Genomic DNA, 24,813 nt, shown 5'->3' with positions numbered 1-24,813 from the left:
ATTGCCTCGATTTAAATCCATGTTATGCCCACATCTTGAATACTGTGTACAGATGTTGTCATTGTATCTCAAAAGAGATATCTTAGCATTGGAAAAAGTTCCAAAAGGCAACAAAAATTATTAGGGGTATGGAACAGCTACCATATGAGGAGTGATTAATAAGACTGGGACTTTTCATCTAGCAAAAGAGATGACTAAGAGGAATATGATAGAAGTCTATAAAATCATGACTCGTGGAGAAAGTAAACAAGGAAAAGTTATTTACTTGTTCCCATAACACAAGGACTAGGGGTCACGTCAAATGAAATTCACAGGTAGCAAGTTTAAAAGAAACAAAAGGAATATTTGTTCACACAATGCAGACAACTTGTGGAACGCCTTGCCAGAGGATGTTGTGAAAATCAGGACTTCAAGAGGGCTCAAAAAAAAGGTCCATCAATGACTATTATCTAGGATGGACAGGAATGGTGTCCCTAGCGTTTGCTGTCAGCAGTTGGGAACAGGCAACAGGGGGTGGATCACCTGATGATCACCTGTTCTGTTCATTCCCTCTGGGGCACCTGGCATTGGCCACTGTGGGCAGACAAAATACTGGGCTGGATGGACCTTTGGTCTGACCCAGTCTGGCCGCCCTTATGTCTTGTACTTGAATGGCTGTACAGTAGTTAATTTTGCAACAAAATTAAGAAATAAACAATAAACAAGTGGATGTTAGCACTTAAAAGAAAAGATCCAAAGAAGTATTAGTTATTTTCTGTTGATGCATTTCATTTGAAAGCAAGTGTTACATAGAAATTTTCACCTAAATTTACGTGAAAGATAAATGTAGCTAAAAATGAGTTAGAAATAATTGAGATTCTATAAGTTACTGTTTTTAGGGTTTTCTGTACATATAAGAAACAGAAATACATATTTAAATCTTCTGTGCACATTGAGCCTGCAGCTACAGTGTAACTCTTCTTTGAGGAGGGGTGAAATAGTCTCCAGATGAAAGAAGATTTTGAAAAAATTTTAGAGCCCAGGGGTTTATTTTTAATGAGCCGTTACTTTAAGTACTGCATAAAAAATACAAGAAATTGATAGTCCATTTAGCCTGCACTATACCTAATGCAAAAGTCATTAAGATGCATTATTCTTAATGTTCATCATATGATCAGTAAGTGTACAACTCTTTTAAAAACTGTCAAGCATGCCCACCACTCCATGTGATTTTCAAAAAAACAAAACAAAAACAAAAAACCACCACCTCCACATTATACAGGAATATATTATGATCGTTGCAGTTTGTTTTTAACACTTTGACACAAGCAGATAATGAACAAAACCATGGGAAAACTGAAAAGCATGGACAACATTCCCCACTTGTTACAATATACCTACATAGGATAGCATAGCTTTCATTTCTTCATCACTTCTAACAGTAATCCGATCACCGTCCTCATCTTCATCTGATAAAAAAGTATGACATTCGTTAAGTGAAAAGTCATTTACAGATTTTAATAAATCAATTATACTGGTTACTGTACCTGACCAAAGGAACTTCTATAAATGAATGAAAATTAACAGAACATGCAAGCCAAGTATACAAGAAACCCAGAATCTTGAAATGACTGTTGATATCTTCATTGTCCAAGGCCTATACATATGATGTGGAAGAAACAGCTGACTAAATCAAGACCAAGCAGCTGAAGGACTTGAGAGCCAAGAGCACAAAATAAGAACAGAAGATCATTCTCTACCACACGTACCAGAGCAATCCCAAATGCACATAAACAGAAGCTATGATTACATTTTAAGAGAGAGGACAAGAACAAAGCACTCGGAACTTTGCTCTCACAATTTACGATGCTATCAGAATCTCCCTGTGGAATTCCAGTCTACACGCTGTATATTACTTGTTATGCAAATCCACTAAGTCATTCTGGTGACAGTGTAAACTCAAAGTGAAAATTGACTAGTTTCTTAATGAGTCTACATCTCCCAATATGGAATTAAGTTTATTTGGTTTTGTTGAAAGAAAAAAAACCATAATATCAAAAACTTGAACTGTTTTTTTACTACTACAGTACATCCTTATTCTAAAACCTTCTGTCCTTACGTGCAATTTTCTCCTCATGCTCATCTGCCCTCTGTCATGCTTCTTCCTCCTGATACCTGTCTATCAGGAAACTCAGGTTTCTACGGGTATGTCTACACTACAGAGTTTTTCCCGGAAAAATGGCGGTTTTCCCGAAAAAACTTCAATTACGTACACACTGCAATTACGTTCTTTTGAAAAAAAAATGGAAAGAACTGAGGGGTTTCCCCAACACTGGTAAACCTCTTTCTACGAGGAAGAAGCTTTTTTCCAAAAGAGCTCTTTCGGAAAAAGGTGTGTGTGAACAGGGAAGAGGGAGTTCTTTCAAAAGAAGAGGAAAGAAAAAAGCAGCACAGGTGCTTTGGTGGCCATTCCACCCATAGTAATCACAGCTTACACACGAGATAGCATCCATACTGAATGGACGCTCTGTCGAAAAAGCAGATTGCTTTTTCGATGCACTTTGGTAGTGTGGATGCTCTTTCGGAATACGTTTTTTCGGAATATCTCTAGACATAGCCTACCATGCCTAACCTAGGGTTGCCAGGTGTCGGGTATTCTACCGGACAGTCCGGTATTTGCGCTCTTTGTCCAGTAAAAAAACCCAGAGAATACTGGACACGTGCAATGTCCGGTATTCTCTGATTTTTCTGGCTGCGCACAGGATGGAAACCTGGCGTGGGCAGGGGAAACGGCTGGAAGGTGGGACCACGATTAGCGCTAGGAGCCTGTGACTGCGCAGAAGCCTGGCAGGGGGAGTGGCTGGGACTCCCCCGCCCCCACCAGACTGCTGTGCAATCACCTGTCAGAAGGGGTGCGATGAGTGGCAGTACTTATTATCCTGCACGCTTTTTTTTTTTTTTGCGCTTGACCAAAATACCCCGTGTCCAGTATTTTTTGGGGAACCATCTGGCAACCCTACTAACAACAGTAGTGTGGCCTTAAAAACCAACAACAACAACTATACCAGCGAATGATCGTTAATAACACACAACAATTAGAGTGCCAAACTTAATTTGCATACATGTTCATCTAGGAGGATTTATGCACAATGCAACTGTGGGAGTAAAGAGCGTGCGGTTCCCAAATAGTACAATGCAATAAGAGCTAAGGTGCAGATGTCCATACACACAGCACTGAATACCTTGTGACATAAGGGAAGATGCTGCTATGTATTGGAGGCAGAGGAAAGAACAAGAAGATTCAGAAAGGCTTATGTAGAGTAAGGAATTTTAAAATATATGTATTTTAAATCTATCATTGGAATAAATTTTCCAAAGGCATAAGCAGGATTCTGATCTCCATTCACTGTGCAGTACTCAGACACCGTTGTGATGGGAGATGAACACGTCACCAAATAAACAGATCAGAACCCCCTCTCAATCTGTAGCAAAATATAATTTTTACTGACTTACTTTTTCATTGGATTGATTTCCCATTTTTGCCTGTCACAATTTAGCATTCTTCTTTCTGAAGTTTGTACAAGTAGGACACAATATTCCTTCATTTATGTTTCCCCAGATTTGGAAACTAGATTTTCCTTTTATTATGCCTACAGTATGACTCAGGGGTGTGATTCCCCTGTTCATATTTATTTCAGCCAGTACAGGCTTAATTCGCAATATAAATAGTACAGCAATATAAATAGTACATCCCTTAGCTCTGCTGAGTACATACAAATCCACCTGATAACTGGGCAACACCAGGTAAGTCTTCTAATGCATGTATATTTGTAAGCTGTGGGTGAATCAAAGACATGTGCATTTGGGCTGGGATTGTCAAAGAGACCTAGGCACTCAAATCTCATTGAAAGCTAATGGGTGATAGCACCTCACTTAGCCCCTTAAAAAAAAAATCACAGCCTTTGCCCAGAACCTCACACAGAATATGTGACTATTTCCCTGGATTCAAATTAACCTCTACTCATAATTACACACATTAGTGCAGCAACAGGTGTAAATTAGTTGGGCAAAGGAATGTGTTCATTCCTTTTTGAAAATCTATAGCAGAAAACGCCATAGCAATAACAAAAAAGAGTAAAAAGCTCAGAGGGGAAGGAATAACGGTGTAGAAGTGTGTAACTGAAAATACTTGGAGAGCTAAAGTTTATAAATTGACCAGAGTAGAATCACAAGACGCTGGAAAGGGCTTGGAGCGGAGAAGCGGATGGCACAGTTACTTTCTGCAATAGTCTTGAGGTCACTTGAGGTGCATCTACATGGCATCCATAGCTCAAAATAAGCTATGCAATTTTGCGTAGCTTATTTCACAATTTGGCGCTGTCTACACAGCATTTATTTCAAAATAAATCGCTATTCTGAAACGTCCCTTACTTCTCATGGAATGAGTTTTACAGGGGCGTCGGAATAGCGAGCCCATTATATTTCAAAATAATTGGTGCGCTCAAAAGACGCGGAAATAGCTATTTTAGGATACTAGTGGTATTTCAAAATAGCACTGCAGTGTAGATGTAGCCTTGGAAATTTAACTGGTAAATTGCCAAGTTACTAAAAATGCTTTCTAAAACTACCAACCTGTAGGACGTCAAGAACCATGAAAAGATTTGGAAGAGTTAATGACTTGAAACTGAAGGTTTCTTTACCTGAAAGCATACAAGAGACAGAAAAGGGAAGAAAGGTTTGTAAAACTACAATTTGGCTGAAAACAAAACTGTTCGAGCAAGAGAATTAGAAACACTGAAGAAAGCTATAGAGTACTGACCACAAGGAAAGTGCTGTAAATAGAGAGGGGATCAGAAGTAAAAAGAGAAGAGGAAAAAGCACATTTAAAAGAGAAAGACCAGAGTTGATAAACAAGTCAGACTCGAAGGGGAAAACCCCACTAAAGCTAGAAACACCCCAGTGTTACTGATGAATTCACACAGCGCACTGAAAAGTCTCCCAGGTGTTGCCATGTTAGTCTGTAACTTTAAAACAATGAGTAGTCCTGTAGCATCTTAGAGACTAACAAATTACATACAGCTATAGATATTAGGGATGTGAACGTCTCATCGATTATCCAATAAACAACTGCTCATCAGCTAGTCGACACAGTAGTCAACCAGTCGCTCTTCCCCTTTTCCCCCGCCCCCGCTGCCTCTATCAGAAAGAGGTAGCAAGTGGGGGTGGGGAGGGGAGAAGTAGGGGGGTGTTTCAAAGAGGTAGTGCCGCGTGGAGCCCAGGGTCAGCTGGGGACTCCTCTGCTGACCCAGGCTCCATGTAATGCTGCCACTTTGAAATGCCGCAAGGAGCTCAGAGCCAGCAGAGGACTCAAGTAATGTAGTCCCCCATGGGTCCCGTGCTCCCCACAGCATTTTCACCTCTGAAGCGTAGCGCCGGGGCTGTTGCTACATTCCAAAGGCAGAGGCCCCCTGATCGACGCCGCAAACTGCATCGACTATTCGGTTAGCCAATTAATCTAAAATAAACATCCCTAGCTTTGATTTTATATATATAAAATCAATCTCATGAGTTTTCGTGAGTAAAACCCACTTCCGTTGTTTTTTAAAGCCCATAAGAAAAACACCTTCGGATCTCCAGGATCATAATGTATCAAAACAATTCAAATGATATGAAAACAGCTCCAGAGTATTGTACTCAGATCTGTGAAAACTCCTTTTGGTTGCATGAAGAGTACAGGAAAAATACAAACACAATGATAAGCGACAGATGGTACTAAGAGATGACAAGTCTAAAACAATAAGGCTAATATGTTTAATCAGAATACATTTTTCTTGTTAAGTGCAGAGATTCTTTTGCTATCCTACCAAAAAATATAACTGGGTATAGCCCCAAAACTAGCTATTGACGATGCACTGATTCAAAGAGAAGAATTCCAACCTTGTCTACTTGCCTAGAGCACAACAATATGATTTTCCAGCACATTAGGGAAGCAAAAGTAGAACCAAAAAGCCTATGTACTGGCTGAATTTTGCTAATGTCACTTAAAATGGAGGAAAAAATCCTAGCAAGATACCAAATAGAGTGCAGCAGATGGTAAACAAATATTATGGAGCAATCTTCACAAAATCTGCAGTGTGTCACAAATACACAAAATGGCAGAGTTTGGATAAAAGGATCATAACCGGCCATATGTTGTTAGTCATTTTATTTGTAGCAACGTGGAATACAATGGTGAAATCCACATAAAGGTCCAATGGTAGAAGAAGTGAAGCCCTAGCTAGTAGCTGCAAGAGATGACACACTGTAGGGAACAATAACTAAACAAATAGTAGAGAAGACTATACTCGCTCGCTGTTATCTGTGACTTAGAAAGCAACCAAGCAGGTGAAAATGACATTTAGCCCAGTAAAACCTAGGCATTTCATATGGATAGAGGAACCAGGAAATCCAGCATCCACATACATATTTTAGATGCCAGTTAAATGGCAGGGGAAATAGTTTTGTGCAGATGTAAATGACAGACTAGAGACATGAACTGAAAGCACAGCAGCAGATGGTAGAAGACACAATGAAGTAAGTATTTCCAGGGAAGTCGTACACGTGGTAACATTAATATGGGCTACTGCTCTGATTGCAGGGACTCTTACTGGGGTATGAAGTTCAACAAGGCTAATCCGTGATGTGGGAAATAGGTAACAAAAATCAAATCACAAAAGAAATGGAGCAGCATGGAGCAGGGGTGGGCAATAATTTTTGATGGGAGGCTACTCAAAAGAATTTGGTAAGTAGTCAAGGGCTGTACTCTTCAATGATATTTGTGAAAGAGGTGCGCGGTCTGTGGTGGAGATTGGGTGCCGAAGGGAGCTTGAGGTAAGGGACTGGTGTACAGGGGTGTGGGTGGGATGCAGTTTGTGGGAAGGAGGAGACTGTGACCTGGAGCAGGAGGCTGGGTTGCAGAAAAGGGTGCAGCGTCCAGGAGGGGGTATAGGTGCAGGAGAGGATTATGACAGTGGGGGAAAGGGTGCAGGGTCTGAGATGGGATTGTGACTTGGGGCAGGAGAGTGTGCAGGGATCTGGGTTATGATGGGGGGAGGGGATTGGGAAGGAGTAGGGGAGCAGGCGGGGGCAGACGGTAGGGGGAGGGAGGGATTGGGGTGCCAGAGGCAGGCTTTGGCTGGGAAGCGCTTATCTGAGCAGTTCCCGGCCAGCAGCCCAGCAGGTTCCTCAGCCAGGGAACCCTGCCTTCCACGTGCCTTCACCGGCTGCGGGGATCCATGCGCAGCTCTGAATGCCGCGAGCCCAGAGGGGGAGGGATACTTCGGACGCTGCCTGTTCTGCAAAGAGGCAGTTCCCATTGGCCGGTGGTTGTGGTGGGCTGCAGGGGCAGTGCACGAAGCACCTCCTCCCTTCTGGGCCCGCGGCATTCAGAGAGCTGCTCTGAACAGCGTGCAGGGGCGGGGCAGGCAGGGAGTCAGGCTGAGACTCCCGGGGGCTAGTTCTGGCGGCTAGGTCTGGCCCTGGTCTGGAGCCTTGCTCAGGTCCCTATTAGGGATGTAAAATCCCATTTAATTGATTAACCAGTTAAACACAGCGGGAGGAGGGTGGGCTGGAACAACCTATGGCAAGCCCTGTGGGACTGAAGCGGCTGCAGCCCCCACAGGTTAACCAGAAACAGAAAGCCTCACCTTCACCTCAACCCCAGTCCCTAGAGCAGGTGACCACCCGGTGGCTCTTGAGCCACGTGCGGCTCTTTGCTCACAGAAACGCGGCTCTCAGGGTTACAGATCTCAGGTTTGCGGCTCTCAGGGTTGCGGCTCATTCGGAGCCGTGTGCCTGCTTTGCGCACGCGCCCCAGTGCCTGGAGGGAGGAGTGTGCGGCTGTGTCAGTGGCAGCTCTGGTGAGACCCAGGCATTGGGTTAGAATGGGAGGGACCTGGAGGTGCCTGGCTCTGGGGGAGGGACGTGTGGCTCTTTGCACTACTATCCACAGCTCTTTTGGCTCTTTGTGTCTAACTGGGTGGCCACCCCGCCCTAGAGCAAGTCCTAGCTTTTACAACAGGGCAGGATACATGTTCCAGGCTCTGGGGGAAATGACATTGACAAACACAGTTCTTATCCGCGGGATTTTTTTGTTTTTGTTTTGAAAAAATATAGATTAATAAGCAAGGAAGAAACTCAACGACTCACAAAACTATGATTTCCTTTAATTTTCTATGCCCAGGTTTATCCCTCCAACACAACCCAACCACGTACTTTGCAGCCTATCTTCTGTTATATAAACTGTCTCTCTTCCAGCATCACAGTATGCAGATTCACAAACCAGATGTAACACCCCATGGCTCTTTTTGTAACCCCATCTCTACCAGAGCAGACCTCTTACAGAAAATTGGTGAAGCCTTTCCTCTAGCACAGAATGCTTGGCACCCATAAATATAGTATTAGAAGGGAGCAGTGGGAAGCCAATCACTCTTATTACTGGTCTAATTGCCTAAGGCAGAGAAGTTGACTGCTCTGCACAGCTTATTCTTCTTGAGAACAATGCCAGACGATGCAAAAAGGAAAAAAGGAGGGTGCAGAATTACAAAAAGAAAGAAAGAAAATAAGCAAGTCAGCATCAGTCCCAAGTCAGCATCAATGGAGCAAATGAAAGACTCCACCAGACTTCAATTTCAGCAGGATATTGGCTTAATTATAGAGCCCTGGGAACTTTTTATTTTTTGCAATTTTTCATTTTATTTTTGAGAATTTCTTATTACATTGTGTCCATGAAAAATGTTTTTACTTCTTACGACATTTATATTAATAAAATACCTCAAATGACCCTGTAAAAAAAAAAAGCCAGGTATAAATCCAGTTCATTGAGAATCACCCTTTTATTATGCATTTTTACATGGTATTAAAAGGTTTTAGGAATTAAAAGCAACCACAGAACAGAATCCCTAAAATAGTCCCCCTGCCCTCTTGAGCGCCCATGTCTCAGCCTCCTCATTAGGGCAAAGGCCCCCTCACTTAGCTTTCCTTATTTATTCCCTCACCCCTACTGAAACTAAGGCTCTTGGGTTAGGAGTGGCAGATCCTGTCCCCAGGAGGTGGGAGGTTCTGGGGGGGATGTTGTGGAACAAGCTTGTCCTGCATTCATTCTGTAATGGCAATGCTAATCCTGCGGGGCTGAGCCTAGCTCTCTGATACAGGTGTTGTCCCCTGGAGCACGGGATCATAGCACTGCTCAGGTTCGGCCTGGCCACTCCTCCATCCACATACTGAAGAAAAGAAAAAGGAGTAATATAGAAAAGTTGGCCGATATCTTTAAGTTGTAGAGGAAGGAAAGAAGGAAAACTAAGGACTTGGCATCTCACGAGCATCCTTGCACTGGGAACAAATTGCTACCTCCTCCCATGGGCTGGGAAAATACAGACTCCAACCTTCCCATCTCAATAGAAACCGATTTAAAACCAAACCAAACCTTTCTCTGTCATTGGGGAGACACGTGGCCCTCGACACATGTGCCACAACTGTCAAACCTAACCTTCTGACCACAGGATGTGATCTTCCTAGAGCCAAAGAAACAACTGATCTCAAGGTAGTAGCCCCACCACAATACCTGCACTGTATCTGACTGTCATGTAATCTTCACAGGTGGGAAAAGAGATCATATCTTCATACAAGAGAATAAGGATAAGATCCCAGCAATCATTATGCTTCTCCGGCCTCAGCAAGTGGCAGCAGATGATGTATGCAGAAAGCTCCTTTTCTAGTAGAGACCAAGGGTTCATACTCCATGTGGTCAGTTTCCATTGAATTAAAAAGGAAAGGCCCAGATCTAATTGAGATGCGGTTTCAATGCAGCAATGGCGACACTCCTGTGCGCCTGGGATTAATCTACTTTTTGTGGCATTTTTTTTCAAAGCTGCACTTTGCAGCTCTTTTGTTTTTTTAAACCTAGAATTAAATTTTCAAATTACAATCATAGATCTACAGGTACTTTATACTTTTCATTTAATTCAAGCTGTAAAATTGCAGTGAGGAGTAAGAGCATGATAAGGTCACGTTGGTAATTAAAGCTATATTGTAGAGATATGCTCAGTCAAAATGTAATTAAATAATAAAATATTACTTAGCTGAGCATCATCATTAAACTTGCATTAATGTATAAATATTTAACCATAACATACAATGAACATAAACATTATTTATTTAAAAATGACAACTACATAATGTGAGCAGAGGAGCCCAAGCTAGACACACTGCAGACAGAAGTTAAATAAGCTGTACTTACATTCAAATGCTGTTGTCGTTGCATCAGGCAAAACCTGTCCAATGACGTCCTAAATAATGATACGGGACAGAATAAGCCATATTTCTAACTAGAACCGCTCAAGACACTTTCAGAGTACATTAAACTTAACTGCTGCTCTTTTAAGGTGTGTCCACACAGTAGCGCATAGCTTGAAATAAACCACGCAATCTGATCTACACAAATTACGTAGTTTATTCCGAGATAGTGCCAAATTTCAAAATAGGCGGTCTAAACAGTGCTAATTTAGAAATAGAGCGCTTTTCCGACAAGCTCCTTAATCCTTGCGCAGCAAGGTTTACGGGATTTCAGAACAAGGCTGCTATTTCGAATGTATTTCGAAATAACAGGCTTGCCGTTAAGATGTGCAGAACGCTATTTCGGGATAACGGACGTTATCTCGAAATAGTGCCGTTGTGTAGACTGTACCCTACAGAGAAGAGACTCTAAACCCCTCTTCCCCAAACTTTCAGCAAACAACTCAAAGCAGTTTCAAACCTGCTCCCCCTTCCTTCTCCCTTTGCCACCTAGAGGGCATAACGGTATTTAAATCACTTGATCATAACTTCAGAACAAATATTCCATTTTGCTTTTTCTTGCAATGTAAAGAGTTTATTTTGTCCCAAGAAAAATGTATGTGGAACTCTTCAAGGGAAGACATCTAAATGGAGGTTTATAAATCATACTCTGTTTGAGAAGGAACTCTATCTTTCTACCCTAGACCATCTTGGCTGCTGGGGTAGACCATCCAACTTGCTCAGCTTGTTTTATGTTCCTTCTTCCCCCATGAGTCGCTTTTGTGCCTATCTCTGCAGCCCACATGGATCTGAACAGGACTGCTGGAACAACTCTTATAATTGGGAAGGGAGGGGTACTGACAGCCATTGAACCAAACCGTAAATGCTTGTATATGATGAGACCCACTTCAAGCCAGGGGGTGCAGCAGCACCCCCAGCTCCAGGACCTATGGATCCGAATAGCAGCAGGGACAAAGATTAAAATCTCGTTGGCATCACTCTTCTACTGCACAGGAAAGCTTTGAATACTAGGGATGCAATAGAGATGCCTGCTGCAGATTCATACCCAAGGTGTGGATGACATTTGGAATATCCTCTCTGCAGCCATTACGAGCGATAAAGTTTTTAGTATTATTATTTTAATTGAAGTTTAAATCCTGCATAAATTCATGAGTGGATTCATAGTTGGGCTGAAATAATAAAATGCAACAGTTGTTCAGTAAGAAACTGGAAGGGACACGGAGAGCTCATCTAGTCCAGTCTCCTGGAGTCATGGCTGGAGTAATAGCTAGCCTAGCAGTCACTAACCGGTCAATCAGGATCGACTGGTTGCTCCTGGGGGCTCTCCCAGCTGATCACAATCTCTGGTGGTGCAGCAGGGCAGCCACTAAAGCAGGCTCCTGAGTGCCTGCCTACCCCAGCTTCTCGATGCCCCTGAAAGTGGCCAGTGTGTGTGGTGGAGGGGGAGGGGGGGGCTGCTCCTGCCTCATGTTCCACTCTTTCAGCATTGGATGGGAACAGGAGATAGATGTGAGGATGCAGTGTCCGCAGAGAGGAGCAGCACAAAGTCGTGTGACCCCCCCACCCTCCACCCAGAGCCACATTGGTTCCTGGCAGGAGCAGTGTGGGGACGGGAAAGAAAGGGAGCTTGCCTTAGCCTCACTGAGGGTATGTCTACACTTGCAGCCTATTTTGGAATAGGGCTACAAATGTAGGCATTCGGAATTGTAAATCAACTCTGAGATTTAAATATCCCGTGCTTGATTTGCATCTTCCCGGCCAGGCGCCTTTTTTGAAATTTACAAGCCCAAAATAACTGCCCACGTCTACATGTGGCAGTGAAACGGGTGTTTGAAATAAAGCCCTATTTCGAACTGTTAAACCTCATTGCAGAAGGAATAAGAGGTAGTTCGAACTACGGCTTTATTTCGAATGCCCGTTTCACTGCCGCATGCAGACGTGGGCAGTTATTCTGGGCTTGTAAATTTCAATAATGGCGCCCGGCCAGGAAGGTGCAAATCAAGCGCGGGATATTTAAATCCCGGGCTTGATTTGCAATTCCGAATGCCTACATTTGCAGCCCTATTCCGAAATAGGCTGCAAGTGTAAACAAACCCTGAGTTGCTAAACGGAAGCCTCCTGCAGTAAGTGTCACCCAAGGCCGCATCCCAGGCCCCTCTCAGAGCCAACACACCAAACCCCCTCCTGAATCCTGAGCCTCCTACCCCAGACCCACATCCCCTTTCAGAGTCAGTGCCCCATATCCCCATCTGCATCTCAAGCCCTCTCCCTGAGTTCCTTCCCAGAGCCAGCACCCCAAAATCCCTCCTGAATCCCAACCTTCTGCCCCAACCCAGAACCTTCTCCCAGAGCCAGCGCCCCATATGCACCCTAGCCCCCCTGTACTCCAAGCCCCACCTCTGAGCCCCCTCCCAGAGCTAGCACCTCAGACTCTCTTCTCCACCCCAACACTCTGCCCCAGCCCGGAATTCCCTCCTACACGTATACTCTCTCCCAGGCCTTGCACCCATCGCCCCCTGCCCCAGGCTCAGCCTGGAGCTCCCTCCCACACTGCAAACTCATTGCTGCAGCCCTGCAAAAGAGAGTAAGGGTGGAGGAGAGCAAGTGATGGGGAGGGGAGAATGGAGTGAGTAGAGCAGGACAGTGGAGTGGGGCAGGGTAGATTCTGGATTGCCCTTAAATCCAAAAAAGTGATCTTGGGCATAAAATGGTTCGAGACCACTGATCTAGATCATTCCTGACAGGCATCTGTCTAATCTGCTCTTAAAAATCTCCAGTGATGAAGGTTCCATATCATCCTTGGGCAATTTATTCTGGTGCTTAACCACCCTGGCAGTTAGGAAGTTTTCCTAATGTCCAACCTAAACCTCCCTTGCTGCAATTTAATACCTTTTCTTCTTGTCCTATCCTTAGAGAGAAGCAATGAGGTTAGGAAATGAGGCCAAAGTATCACCGAAGTGTAAGTATTACACATTTACACACAGGTCAGCATGTTTTATTTTAAAAAGTCTTCTTGCCCTTGCCTGAATCTTCTAAAGACAGAATCAAACTGTATACAGCCAGTCCCCAACTTACAAACGAGTTACGTACCAAACACTAGGTCGTAACTCAATCTGTTCATAAGTCAGATTACATTCACTGACGTACGGCCGTGCTGTTCGTAAGTGCGGATTTCGTTCATAACTCGGGTTCCGGTTGTATAGGAGGTTGGTCGTAAATACGAATGGCCGTAAGTCGATGAATTCCTAACTTGGGGACCGGCTGTATACCAAAAGGCCCAGAAATATAGAATTTCCATGTATGTTACACATTTCTGTCTAAATGGTGCATTTTTATGCCTAATATATTAAACAGATTCTCTAGTCAATAACTTTTATGTAGAGATCAAAAATGTCAAGACTTGTTTTTATCTTTGCTATACCAAAATTACTCAAAATTCAATGGAAGGTTAATTCACGCAGGCCATCTAGTCTGTATGCTATCATCAACCAACGATAGTTTGCAATATGTCATATAGGGTATAGCATGAATGCAAGCATGATTTTTCCTTCCTGCTGCATGATTTCTAATGTCATGCAAGCTTTTCACTGGCAATGTCACAAACTACTCTGGAATAGATGAATAAAACTATTTATTGAAAGTAAATTTTAATCAATCTTGTATTGCACAGAATTCCACGTTATTGGACCCTCCTTAATCACTGTCCCATTATTTTTTTTGTTATTTCTCTTTTCTTTTTTCCCTTTGAATAAAATTAAGAAATAAAATGTGAGATGCAATATTAAAATGGGATAATTAATATAATGTAAAAGCAGTAAATATAACACTAAAGAGTTAATTGGACCAAGTTATAGATTCAGAATTATTCCTCGTTTTATCATCTTACATGTGATACAATAAATCACCTTTATATACTACAGTTTAAATAGCAAAGGACGTGCAACGCAAATATGATTCTTATGATTTAACTAAAACTGGTTTTTAAAATTGAGATATTTAAAACCCTGCATTGACACATTTCAATTAAGCCAATAACATTTTAATTTCAATTTAACAATTACAAGCTGTGGTTGCAGACCAACAGCATATAAGTGAGGAAAGGATTTGAGGGCTATAAAAAGGACCATATCTAATGGCTAAAATAATTCCAACTCGAGCTCTAAACTCCCCAGAATATGATTTACTATCACTATCAGGTTATTAGCCTATTTTGTATTTTCACATTTATGTTACATTATGCTTTGAAAACCCCCAGAAAAATCAAAATCCATTAATTTAAGATCTGTAGATATGGAACAGACCATAAACAAGCAGTGTTTTATTTAAAAAATGATCATTTGTTAACGATCATTAACAATTTGTTATGATCATTAACAATGACGAGGAAAAAAAATCAGATAATGGCAGACTAAACAAGAAATCTGTCAAAACACTGTTCTGTGGAAGACTGTAAAACAATTTGTATTTGTAAAAACAGAAAACTGAACATTTAAAAGGGTTTGCATGGCTGTTAGATAGGATTGGCTTCATTTTCTTCCCATATAAACCAGCTTTTACATCTGTGTAATTCTACCGAATTCACATTAGCGTAAGAGAAAGAATAATAAGACCAATTCTTCAAAGTGTTCAGACTCAAGGATGATGGCAGCTAATGAAAAAAAAAATCAGTGCACTGTAATCCACTTAGTGGTGAAAAAATCTTTAAATACATCTGTGTACCAATAACTTCAAAGTCTGCAAAACTGATATACACAGGACATAACTCAAAGTGAGGTTCCAAACAATAGTCCCAACAGAGCAAGGTACATAAGAATGAGTCTAATTTTAAACATATGAGTTGTCCCAAATTCTGTGGGATTACTAAGAGGATGAAAGATAGGCACATACATACGTACAATTCTGAATGAAGGCCTGAAGGGTTAATTAGTTGTTTAAACAAACATATCTGTACCATTCAGCTAATTATCAGTGCTCTTCAAAGATGCAATAGAATAGAACTGAATATTGTGCAGGAATAGAATTGAATATTAAACTTAATGGGGGTGTAGATTAGTGTTTACAATAGCAAACTACGCTTTAGGACTCAGCCTTTTTAAGATATTAAGGTATTGCTGATCCCAGCATTGCAACAGCAAAATGATTTAGGAGCTTAAATCTCATTTTCAAACATGGATTTTTAGGCGCTAAGAAGCCAGGTACATATTTCTAAGAATACAGAAGTTAGATTTAGAAAACAAATATTAAAAAAAATAAAGATCCTGCATCATCTTGTGTTAGACTGTATTCTGATTTGTTACTTCTACACATTTGTAACTTCCTAAGGGCATGAACCCTAGTCTCAATCTGTTGTGTGTCATAGCCAGCACATTCGAGATGCACTCTACATTACTAGCTTTCTGATTTTCAGAGATGCTGCGCATCTGCAGCTCCCATTTATTTCATCTGGAGTTTTGCACGCTCAGAACTTCTGGAGACAGAGGCCCTATATTGTTGTCTTTTTTCTTCTTGTTCTGCAAGGTGTCCACCACACCATTTAATTTCAACTCATTAAGGGCTTGGTCTACACAGAAAAGTTGTACCACTTTAATAATACCAGTACCATTAAAGCAATAAAACCTCTGCTGTGTGGATGTAATTATATTGCTATAAAAAAGTTTATTCCAGTATGGGAAGGTGAATAAGTGATACAGATATAAGGAATCCTCATATTAGTATAACCGTATCCACCCTAGGGATGTAAAATCCTGTTTAACTGGTTGACTGGTTAAATGTGATGTTTAACTGGTTAACTGATTAAAGGGAAAGTGAGTGGGTAGGCTGTAGCAGCTCTCCCCACCGGCAGGGGCTGCTCTGAACAGCCAGAACAGCCTACCTGCGGTGTGTGGGGAGCTGTTCCACCCCCCACCAATTAAATATAACCAATAAGCATGACTCGTTAAGGGTGATGCTTACTGGTTACCCGGCTAACTTTTTTACATTCAGGGTTGCAACTGCTTTGCAGGATAGGGTCATAATTCAAAATGATCTGAGGTAAACAGGATGAAGTTTAATAAGGACAAATGCAAAGTGCTCCACTTAGGAAGGAACAATCAGTTTCACACATATAGAATGGGAAGCGACTGTCTAGGAAGGAGTATGGCAGAAAGGGATCTGGGGGTTATAGTGGACCACAAGCTAATTATGAGTCAACAGTGTGATGCTGTTGCAAAAAGTGCCAACATGATTCTGGGAAGCATTAACAGGTGTGTTGTAAGCAAGACACGAGAAGTCATTCTTCCACTCTACTCTGCGCTGATTAAGCCTCAGTTGGAGTATTGTGTCCAGTTCTGGGCACCACGTTTCAAGAAAGACGTGGAGAAATTGGAGAAGGTCCAGAGAAGAGCAACAAGAATGATTAAAAGTCTAGAGAACATGACCTATAAAGGAAGACTGAAAGAACTGGGCTTGTTTAGTTTGGAAAAGAGAAGACTGAGAGGAGACATGATAGTGGTTTTCGGGTATCTAAAAGGGTGTCACAAGGAAGAGGGAGAAAAATTGTTCTTCCTGGCCTCTGAGGATAGAACAAGAAGCAATGGGCTTAAACTGCAGCAAGGGAGGTTTAGGTTGGACATTAGGAAAAAGTTCCTAACTGTCAGGGTGGTTAAACACTGGAATAAATTGCCCAGGGAGGTTGTGGAATCTGCGGCTACGTCTACACTGGCCCCTTTTCCGGAAGGGGCATGTTAATTTCAGCGATCGCAATAGGGAAATCTGCGGAGGATTTAAATATCCCCCGCGGCATTTAAATAAAAGTGTCCGCCGCTTTTTTCTGGCTTTTAGAAAAGCCGGAAAAGAGCGTCTACACTGGCCCCGATCCCCCGGAAAAAGCGCCCTTTTCTGGAGGATCTTATTCCTACTTTGAAGTAGGAGTAAGATCCTCCGGAAAAGGGCGCTTTTTCCGGAGGATCGGGGCCAGTGTAGACGCTCTTTTCCGGCTTTTCTAAAAGCTGGAAAAAAGCGGCGGACATTTTTATGTAAATGCCGCGGGGGATATTTAAATCCTCCGCGGATTTCCCTATTGCGACCACTGAAATTAACGTGCCCCTTCCGGAAAAGGGGCCAGTGTAGACGTAGCCTGCATGTCTGGAGATATTTAAGAGTAGGTTAGATAAATGTCTATCAGGGATGGTCTAGACAGTATTGGGTCCTGCCATTAGGGCAGGGGACTGGACTCGATGACCTCTCGAGGTCCCTTCCAGTCCTAGTATTCAATGATTCTATGATTCCTAATCCACATTCTAGGGCTTTTTCTGGTATAACTATTTCGATTTAAAAAATATATATTCCTAAAAGGAAAACGCTATATTTTGACTAAAATATGATGACTACCATATAAAATATATGGATTCTCCGCATCATATACATATATTAGTATGCATTAAGCACTGATACCAGTAAGCACAAATACAGTTAACAGTGACATTGCCTAAAGTGGCCTACACCATAATCTTGTTCACTTATGCTAAGTATCCCATGACACCTTGCATTTGCTGAAGAAAGCATTTAGCACAAACTGTTAGGAAACTTGTCAAAGTCAAAATACATTCAGTCTATATTGTAGTATAAAGGACAGAAGTACGTTCACAGGCCAGTATCTGAAAATGCCAGTATCCAAAACAATAAGGAAGGAACAGAACAAGAAGTTAGGGAACGGAAAAAAACCGATGGGCTGAATTTTAGTGTCATGTAAAGAAACGTGCAACTTGTAAAATCACAGCAATAATGCCAGCTGAAATGTGTAACTTGGGGAGCACACCTTCCGCATAAGATGTAACATTTCTGCATAGGAATGCTCTTTGAAGACTGATATAGTATAAAATCTTTTCCTGTAACACATTAATAAATCTGACACCACTGGTCAATCTAACACCAATGATCAAGCAATTGACTATACACCTTATCAACAATCAGTAAAGCTTTCAAGTATAGGCCAGGCCTCATAAAACCTTCCCCTGAAAATACCTATCTTTCCCCATTTAGCTTTATCAGAGGGTTTGTTTACAAACTGGTTTAAGTCACAATACTTTGACAGAAGAAATGTTTAAAGTTACTGTAAATCAGTGGTCCCCAACCTTTAGAGGCTGCCAGGCGCCAGGGGGCGTGGCCGTTCGCCTGCCGGGCGCCAGGGGGCGGGCGGCCCCCCCCATAGCCGCATGCTGGGGGGAGGGGCCCCCCATAGCCGCGTGCTTGGGGGAGGGGCCCCCCCCATGCGCCGCGCTCCTGGGGCTGCCCCCCCCCCCACAAGCGCCGCGCTCCCGGGGCCGGCCCCCCCCCTGCAAGCACCGTGCGCCGGCGCCCCCTCCTCCCCCAAGTGCCCGGGCCAGCGCTCCTCCTAAGCGCCGCGCTCCCGGGGCCGGCGCCCCCCCCCCCACCGCCGCGCGCCCGGCGCTCCCCCGCCAACCACCGCGCGCCCGGCGCTCCCCCCCTCGCCCTCCAAGCGCCCGGGGCACAAGCGGCCAATTCACGGCGCTCGCAGGGCCAGCACTTACCATGTGCCAGGGCCGGCTCCGGCACAGCGCATGCACCACGTCCCCAGGGCCAGGCCAGCCCCGAGCACTTGGCGGGCGCACAAAAATGGCCCCGCGGTCACCATGGCGCCTGCGGGCACCTTGTTGGGGACCACTGCTGTAAATATTATTGGCTGCAGTGTTGTAGCTGTGTCCATCCCAGGCTAGGGATGTTAACTACTGGTTATTTTACTAGTCAAACAGTTGATGGCATTTCCATTCACTAGTCGATAGGCACTTCTGCATTCCTCCTTTGAAATATACAAGAGCCCCCTCTGTACAAAGGAGGAATGCGAAACTCTGCGTGCAGCCTGGGGCCTGGGAAAGTCCCACTGACTCCAGGTTGCATGTGGCATGCCAGCTTTGAAACGTACAAGAGTTCCCAGCGGGGGCTTTTAGCATTGCAAAGCGGAAGTGCAGCATAGAACCTGCATGGAGTCCAGGGTTAGTTGGGGACTCCCCAGCTGATCCCAGGTTCATGCCTCGTGGTGCCCGGGATCAGCTAGTTCCCAGATAACCCTGGGCTCCACATGGCGCTGCCACTTTGAAGTTATGTGGTGCTACTCTTTGAACACCACCTCTGTGTTTCAAAGGGGCAGTGCTGCATAGCTGAGCTGGGGATCAGCTGTGTGGCACTGCTGCTTTGAAGTACCCCCTGTCCTCCTGCCCTTTGCTGCCTCTGATAGAGGCAGCAGGCGGGGGGGGGGGGGGGGAGGAGGGAAATCGACTAGTCGACTGACTATCTGATAAGCATTTGGTTATCGGATAGTCAACTAGTCGTTAACATCCTTATCCCAGACCCCAAGGATATGATAGGGACAAGGTGGGTAAGATACTGTAAACACTTTCTAATTAATCTGCTTCCGTTTGTCACATCGAACCTGTCCTGAGTAAGGCAGCTTCCAGGTCAACATTCATCCAACTGAGAACTAAAATCCCTTTACATTAGTAAAGACTCTTTTACCTCCTGTGCCCAGACTCGTCACCCTAATTTCTCTACAGACAATTTTCCCACAGTCGGGAAAGATGGAGAATCTGAGATCAGAGGGCAACCCTGCCGGCTAATGCTAAGGGTTTTTGCGCTTGAATGCAGTGGTTTTCAGCCTTATTTCACTTGCAGTCCCCCAAAACATTTCGAAGAGAGTTGCAGACGCATTTGGAAATCTTAAACATGGTCTGCGGACCCCAGGGATCTGCAAACCACAGGTTGAAAACCACTGGTGCTTTGGAAGCAGAGAAAGGCAGATACAACTATGGGGTCCCACTCCAACCTGAGCACTCCCATGGAAAGAGAGAAGGAAAAGCCTGGCATCTTGGCCCAGACGCCACGTGAAGCCAAGAACCCCAAGGAGGGGGAAGGGGAGAAGCTGGGCACCTCAGGGGGGAGATAGGGAGGAGGAATGCAGGCACTAGGGGGAAGAAAAACCAGGCACCCAGGAGGATGGTAGGGAGTGGGGAGGGGAAGCTGGGCACTCCGGAGGGAGAGGAAGAACTAGAGGGGCAGGAGCAGCTGAGAGGAGGGGGGAGGCTGAGGAGCAGTTGGGGGGAGCGGAAGGACTAGGGGGAGGCTGAGGAGCAGCTGGGGGGCAGAGGGAGCGGGGGGGAGGGGCTGGGGGCAGGCGGAGGGGCAGGGGGAGGGACTAGGGGGCAGGCTGGGGGGCAGGTGGGGGGCAGAGAGAGCGGGGGGAGGGGCTGGGGGGCAGGCGGGTGGTGGAGCGGGCAGAGGGAGCGGGGGGGAGGGGCTGGGGGAGGGACTAGGGGGCTGGGGGAGGGACAGGTGGGGGGGCAGAGGGAGCGGGAGAGGGGCTGGCAGGGCAGGCGGGGGCGGGGGGGAGCGGGCGGGGGAGGGGCAGGGAGTGGGGGGGGAGCGGGGGGAGGGGCTGGGGGGAGGGGCTGGGGGGAGGCTGGAGCGGGCAGAGGGAGGGGGGGCTGGGGGGGGCAGGCGGAGGGGCAGAGAGAGCGGGGGGAGGGGCCGGGGGGGACTCACCAGCACGTCCCTGAAGAGCAGCTGCGGCGCGGGGTGCACGGTCCAGTCCACGGCGCCGCCGTCCGGGATGGTGATGCGGATGACGAGCGGCGGGCTCTCCATGGCGCGGGGCGGGCCGCAGCCGGGCACGAGCATCCCCCCGCGGCGGTCACATGCTGGGCCCGCAGCCCGGCCCGCGAGCGGCGCCGCCGGGAATCCCGCGGGGCGCAGCAGCCGCCGCCTCCCGTCCCGGCCCGGCTGCCCCGGAACCAAAGCGCGGCAGCCGGAAAGGCGGGGCGGCCCCATGGCGGCCCCCGAGCCCCCGCCCCACGGACCCTGAGCCCCGCCCCCTCGGGACCCCCCCGGCCCTGAGCCCCCGCCCCACGGACACCCCCGGGCTCCCCCCCATACCCTGAGCCCAGGCCCCACAGCCCCCCCCCCCTCAGGCCCTGAGCCCAGGCCCCACAGCCCCCCCCTCAGGCCCTGAGCCCCCGCCCCACGGACACCCCCAGGCTCCCCCCCATACCCTGAGCCCAGGCCCCACAGCCCCCCCCTCAGGCCCTGAGCCCCCGCCCCACGGACACCCCCAGGCTCCCCCCCATACCCTGAGCCCAGGCCCCACAGCCCCCCCCTCAGGCCCTGAGCCCCCGCCCCACGGACACCCCCAGGCTCCCCCCCATACCCTGAGCCCAGGCCCCACAGCCCCCCCCTCAGGCCCTGAGCCCCCGCCCCACGGACACCCCCAGGCTCCCCCCCATACCCTGAGCCCAGGCCCCACAGCCCCCCCCTCAGGCCCTGAGCCCCCGCCCCACGGACACCCCCAGGCTCCCCCCCATACCCTGAGCCCAGGCCCCACAGCCCCCCCCTCAGGCCCTGAGCCCCCGCCCCACGGACACCCCCAGGCTCCCCCCCATACCCTGAGCCCAGGCCCCACAGCCCCCCCCTCAGGCCCTGAGCCCCCGCCCCACGGACACCCCCAGGCTCCCCCCCATACCCTGAGCCCAGGCCCCACAGCCCCCCCCTCAGGCCCTGAGCCCCCGCCCCACGGACACCCCCAGGCTCCCCCCCACAGCCCCCCCCTCAGGCCCTGCCCCAGACCCCCGCCCCACCCCCCCCGGGTCCCTCAGCCCCCCCCCGGCTCCCACACACCCCCAGGCTCCCCCTCAAACCCTGAGCCCCTGCCCCACAGCCCCCCCTCAGGCCCTGAGCCCCCGCCCCACAGACACCCCCAGGCTCCCCCCCATACCCTGAGCCCAGGCCCCACAGCCCCCCCCTCAGGCCCTGAGCCCCCGCCCCACGGACACCCCCAGGCTCCCCCCCATACCCTGAGCCCAGGCCCCACAGCCCCCCCCTCAGGCCCTGAGCCCCCGCCCCACAGACACCCCCAGGCTCCCCCCCATACCCTGAGCCCAGGCCCCACAGCCCCCCCCTCAGGCCCTGAGCCCCCGCCCCACGGACACCCCCAGGCTCCCCCCCATACCCTGAGCCCAGGCCCCACAGCCCCCCCCTCAGGCCCTGAGCCCCCCCCCCCCCGGGTCCCTCCCTCAGGCCCCGAGCCCCCGGCTCCCACACACCCCCAGGCTCCCCCTCAAACCCTGAGCCCCTGCCCCACAGCCCCCCCCTCAGGCCCTGAGCCCCCGGCCCCCACACAGCCCCAGGCTCCCCGCCATACCCTGAGCCCAGGCCCCACACACACCCCCCTGAGCCCCTGCCCCACAGACACCTCTGGGCCCCACAGGCCCCCCCTCAGGCCCTGAACCCCCACCCCACAGACACCCCCAGGCTTCCCCCATACCCTGAGCCCAGGCCCCACAGACACCCCCCACAGGCCCTGAGCCCCCCGCCCCACAGCCCCCCCTTCAGACCCTGAGCCCCCAGCCCACAGACACCCCCAGGCTCCCCCCCCATACCCTGAGCCCAGAACCCACAGACACTTCTGGGTCCCACAGGCTCCCCCTTCAAACCCGGAGCCTGTGCCCCTTGTCCCTCAGCCACACTGCACAATATGGCCCCTTTCCCTTGGGGCACAGCACCCCAAACACAGGCACTGCTGGTGTCTTTCCTCTGGCAGTTTCCTCCTTCCCAGCCGCAAATGGGAGAGTCCTTGATCTTTGCCTTTCAATAGTTAGATGTTTAGAATATTCCCAAAGGTTTCCTTGTCCCCAATCAGGCCAGTAGTCAGAAATTTCCGTGAGGGGTGCTCTTTTTTGTAAATGTGGACCTCAAGCATGTGAATGCATCCTCTATGGTCCCCCAAGTAAGCTGGGAAATCAGGCCCAGCTGTCCCCCACCTGACCAGACCATGCTTCCTCGAGGGAGGGGGGGTGCTTACCCCTCCCCCTCCATGTATGGACCTACCAGTACTGCCAAACCAAAATCATCAGGGGTCACACACCCCACAATCATGAGATATTTTCAAAAGGGTTGAGGAAGCTACCCCATCATCTGCTTTTTTAATTTCCCATGCTCATTCCCAGGGTGACAATTACAATGTCAACTCAGCTACACGTTTACAGTAAAATAATTATCATCTAGAGATTACAATCTAGTACAAAGCACAATGGTGAGTTTGTGTGGGAACTGGGACTCCCCTCACTAATTCATATAGGAGCTATCTACCATCAGTTATGAATAACTTAATTCCTGATGAAGGGGGTCTTACCCATGACAGCTCATGATCCTATATATTTTTGTTAGTCTCTACGATGTCACAAATGCTTATTGGATAGTCAACAAGTGACTCGACTAGTTGCTTACCTCCCCCCCCCTTGCTGACTCCTTCAGAGAGAAGCAGTGCGGGGCGGGGGGGAGCCAGCTTAAAAGCAGGTTCCCCCCAGCACTGTCTCTGTGGGGAGAAGGAGCAGGGTGAGCTGAGAACTTCAACAGTCCCCCACTGGGCCTGTACTCCCAGCTTTTGAAATATACAAGAGCCCTCCCAGGATGCTTGTACATTTCAAAAGCAGGGAGCTGGAGCAGTTTGAGTCTCCCATTGGCCCATTCCCAGTGCTCTGCTTTTGAAATATACAAGAGCCCTTCCAGGCCTTTATACATTTCAAAAGCAGGGAGCATGTGGCCAGCAGGGGCCTGCTTGAGTCCCCTGCTGGCCATGCTCCCCCCCGGGATTCTGCCTTTGACATGTAGCAAGACCTGGCAGGGCTCTTGCTACATTTCAAAGGCAGAGGTGCCCTTAGCGAATAATCAAATAGTTGGTGCAAATTACACTGACTACTGGATTAGTTGATTAATCTAAATTTAAAATCCTTAATTTGTACTACTCTGGATATGAGATTTTTGGGTTTCCCCTCTTGGCTCCAGCAGTTTCCAACCTTTTCCAGATGCGGACCCATTTTGACAATTCAGGAAGACTTGGTGACCTAAGGCAATTCAAAACTGGGGGTGGGGAGAAAAGGGGGCAGAGCCACCTGGACAGACAGTTGGCGACACTTTTGAAATGTAATGGCGACCCATATTTGGGTTGCAACCCATAGGTTGGGAAACCCTGGTCTAGAAGTGAAAAGCAACATAGCCAAATGTAACCATGCCCCTATTTGAGTAGCATTTGGGAATGAACCTGGGACCTCAGCATATAAAAGCATGAGCCTTGAGCACTTGAGCTCACAGAATCAGATGAGCAGACGCAACGACAATCTTAAAACTGCACTATTATTTTTTTTAAAGCTAGAGAAATTGCAACAGAGGTGAAATAATTTGCCCAGAAGCACACAGACACAGACACACACACACACACACACACACACACACACACACACACACACACACACACACACACACACATTATACAGGTTGAACCTCTCTAATCTGACACCCTCGGAATCTGACCGGTGCCGTATCAGAGAATTTGCTGAACCACAGGAGGTCAATATTGTCTAGCAGTATTTCCAACACTTCCACTGTTTACTGGGGTCTGAGAAGACATTTAGGGATAAATTAGAGCTAAATAACAGCATAGAACACTGAGAGCCAGGATTG

General features: G+C 47.3%; 1 protein-coding gene across 4 annotated transcripts in view; it reads right to left on the bottom strand.

Annotated features, from left to right (window-relative positions):
- The window catches only part of MAP2K5 (mitogen-activated protein kinase kinase 5), a 205,067-nt gene extending 183,961 nt beyond the window's left edge, over positions 1 to 21,106 (bottom strand). For 2 of the 4 annotated variants that reach the window (XM_075896855.2, XM_075896856.2), the window contains exons 1-3: positions 20,845 to 21,106; positions 10,256 to 10,304; positions 1,381 to 1,448 (exon numbers count right to left, since the gene is read on the bottom strand). In XM_075896855.2, coding sequence (XP_075752970.1) covers positions 1,381 to 1,448; positions 10,256 to 10,304; positions 20,845 to 20,979 — 252 coding nt within the window. In that variant the 5' untranslated portion in view covers positions 20,980 to 21,106. The remainder of the gene's footprint in view (positions 1 to 1,380; positions 1,449 to 10,255; positions 10,305 to 20,844) is intronic. The other 2 variants (XM_075896854.2, XM_075896857.2) reach the window with 2 other exon arrangements.
- Between the last annotated feature and the right edge of the window lie 3,707 nt (positions 21,107 to 24,813).

Source organism: Pelodiscus sinensis, chromosome 14, assembly GCF_052426305.1.
Source record: "Pelodiscus sinensis isolate ZL-2025 chromosome 14, ASM5242630v1, whole genome shotgun sequence".
In the NCBI taxonomy this organism is placed as follows: domain Eukaryota; kingdom Metazoa; phylum Chordata; order Testudines; family Trionychidae; genus Pelodiscus; species Pelodiscus sinensis.
The sequence above is the reverse complement of the archived record's forward strand: the minus strand, read 5'-3'. Positions and strand labels throughout refer to the sequence as shown.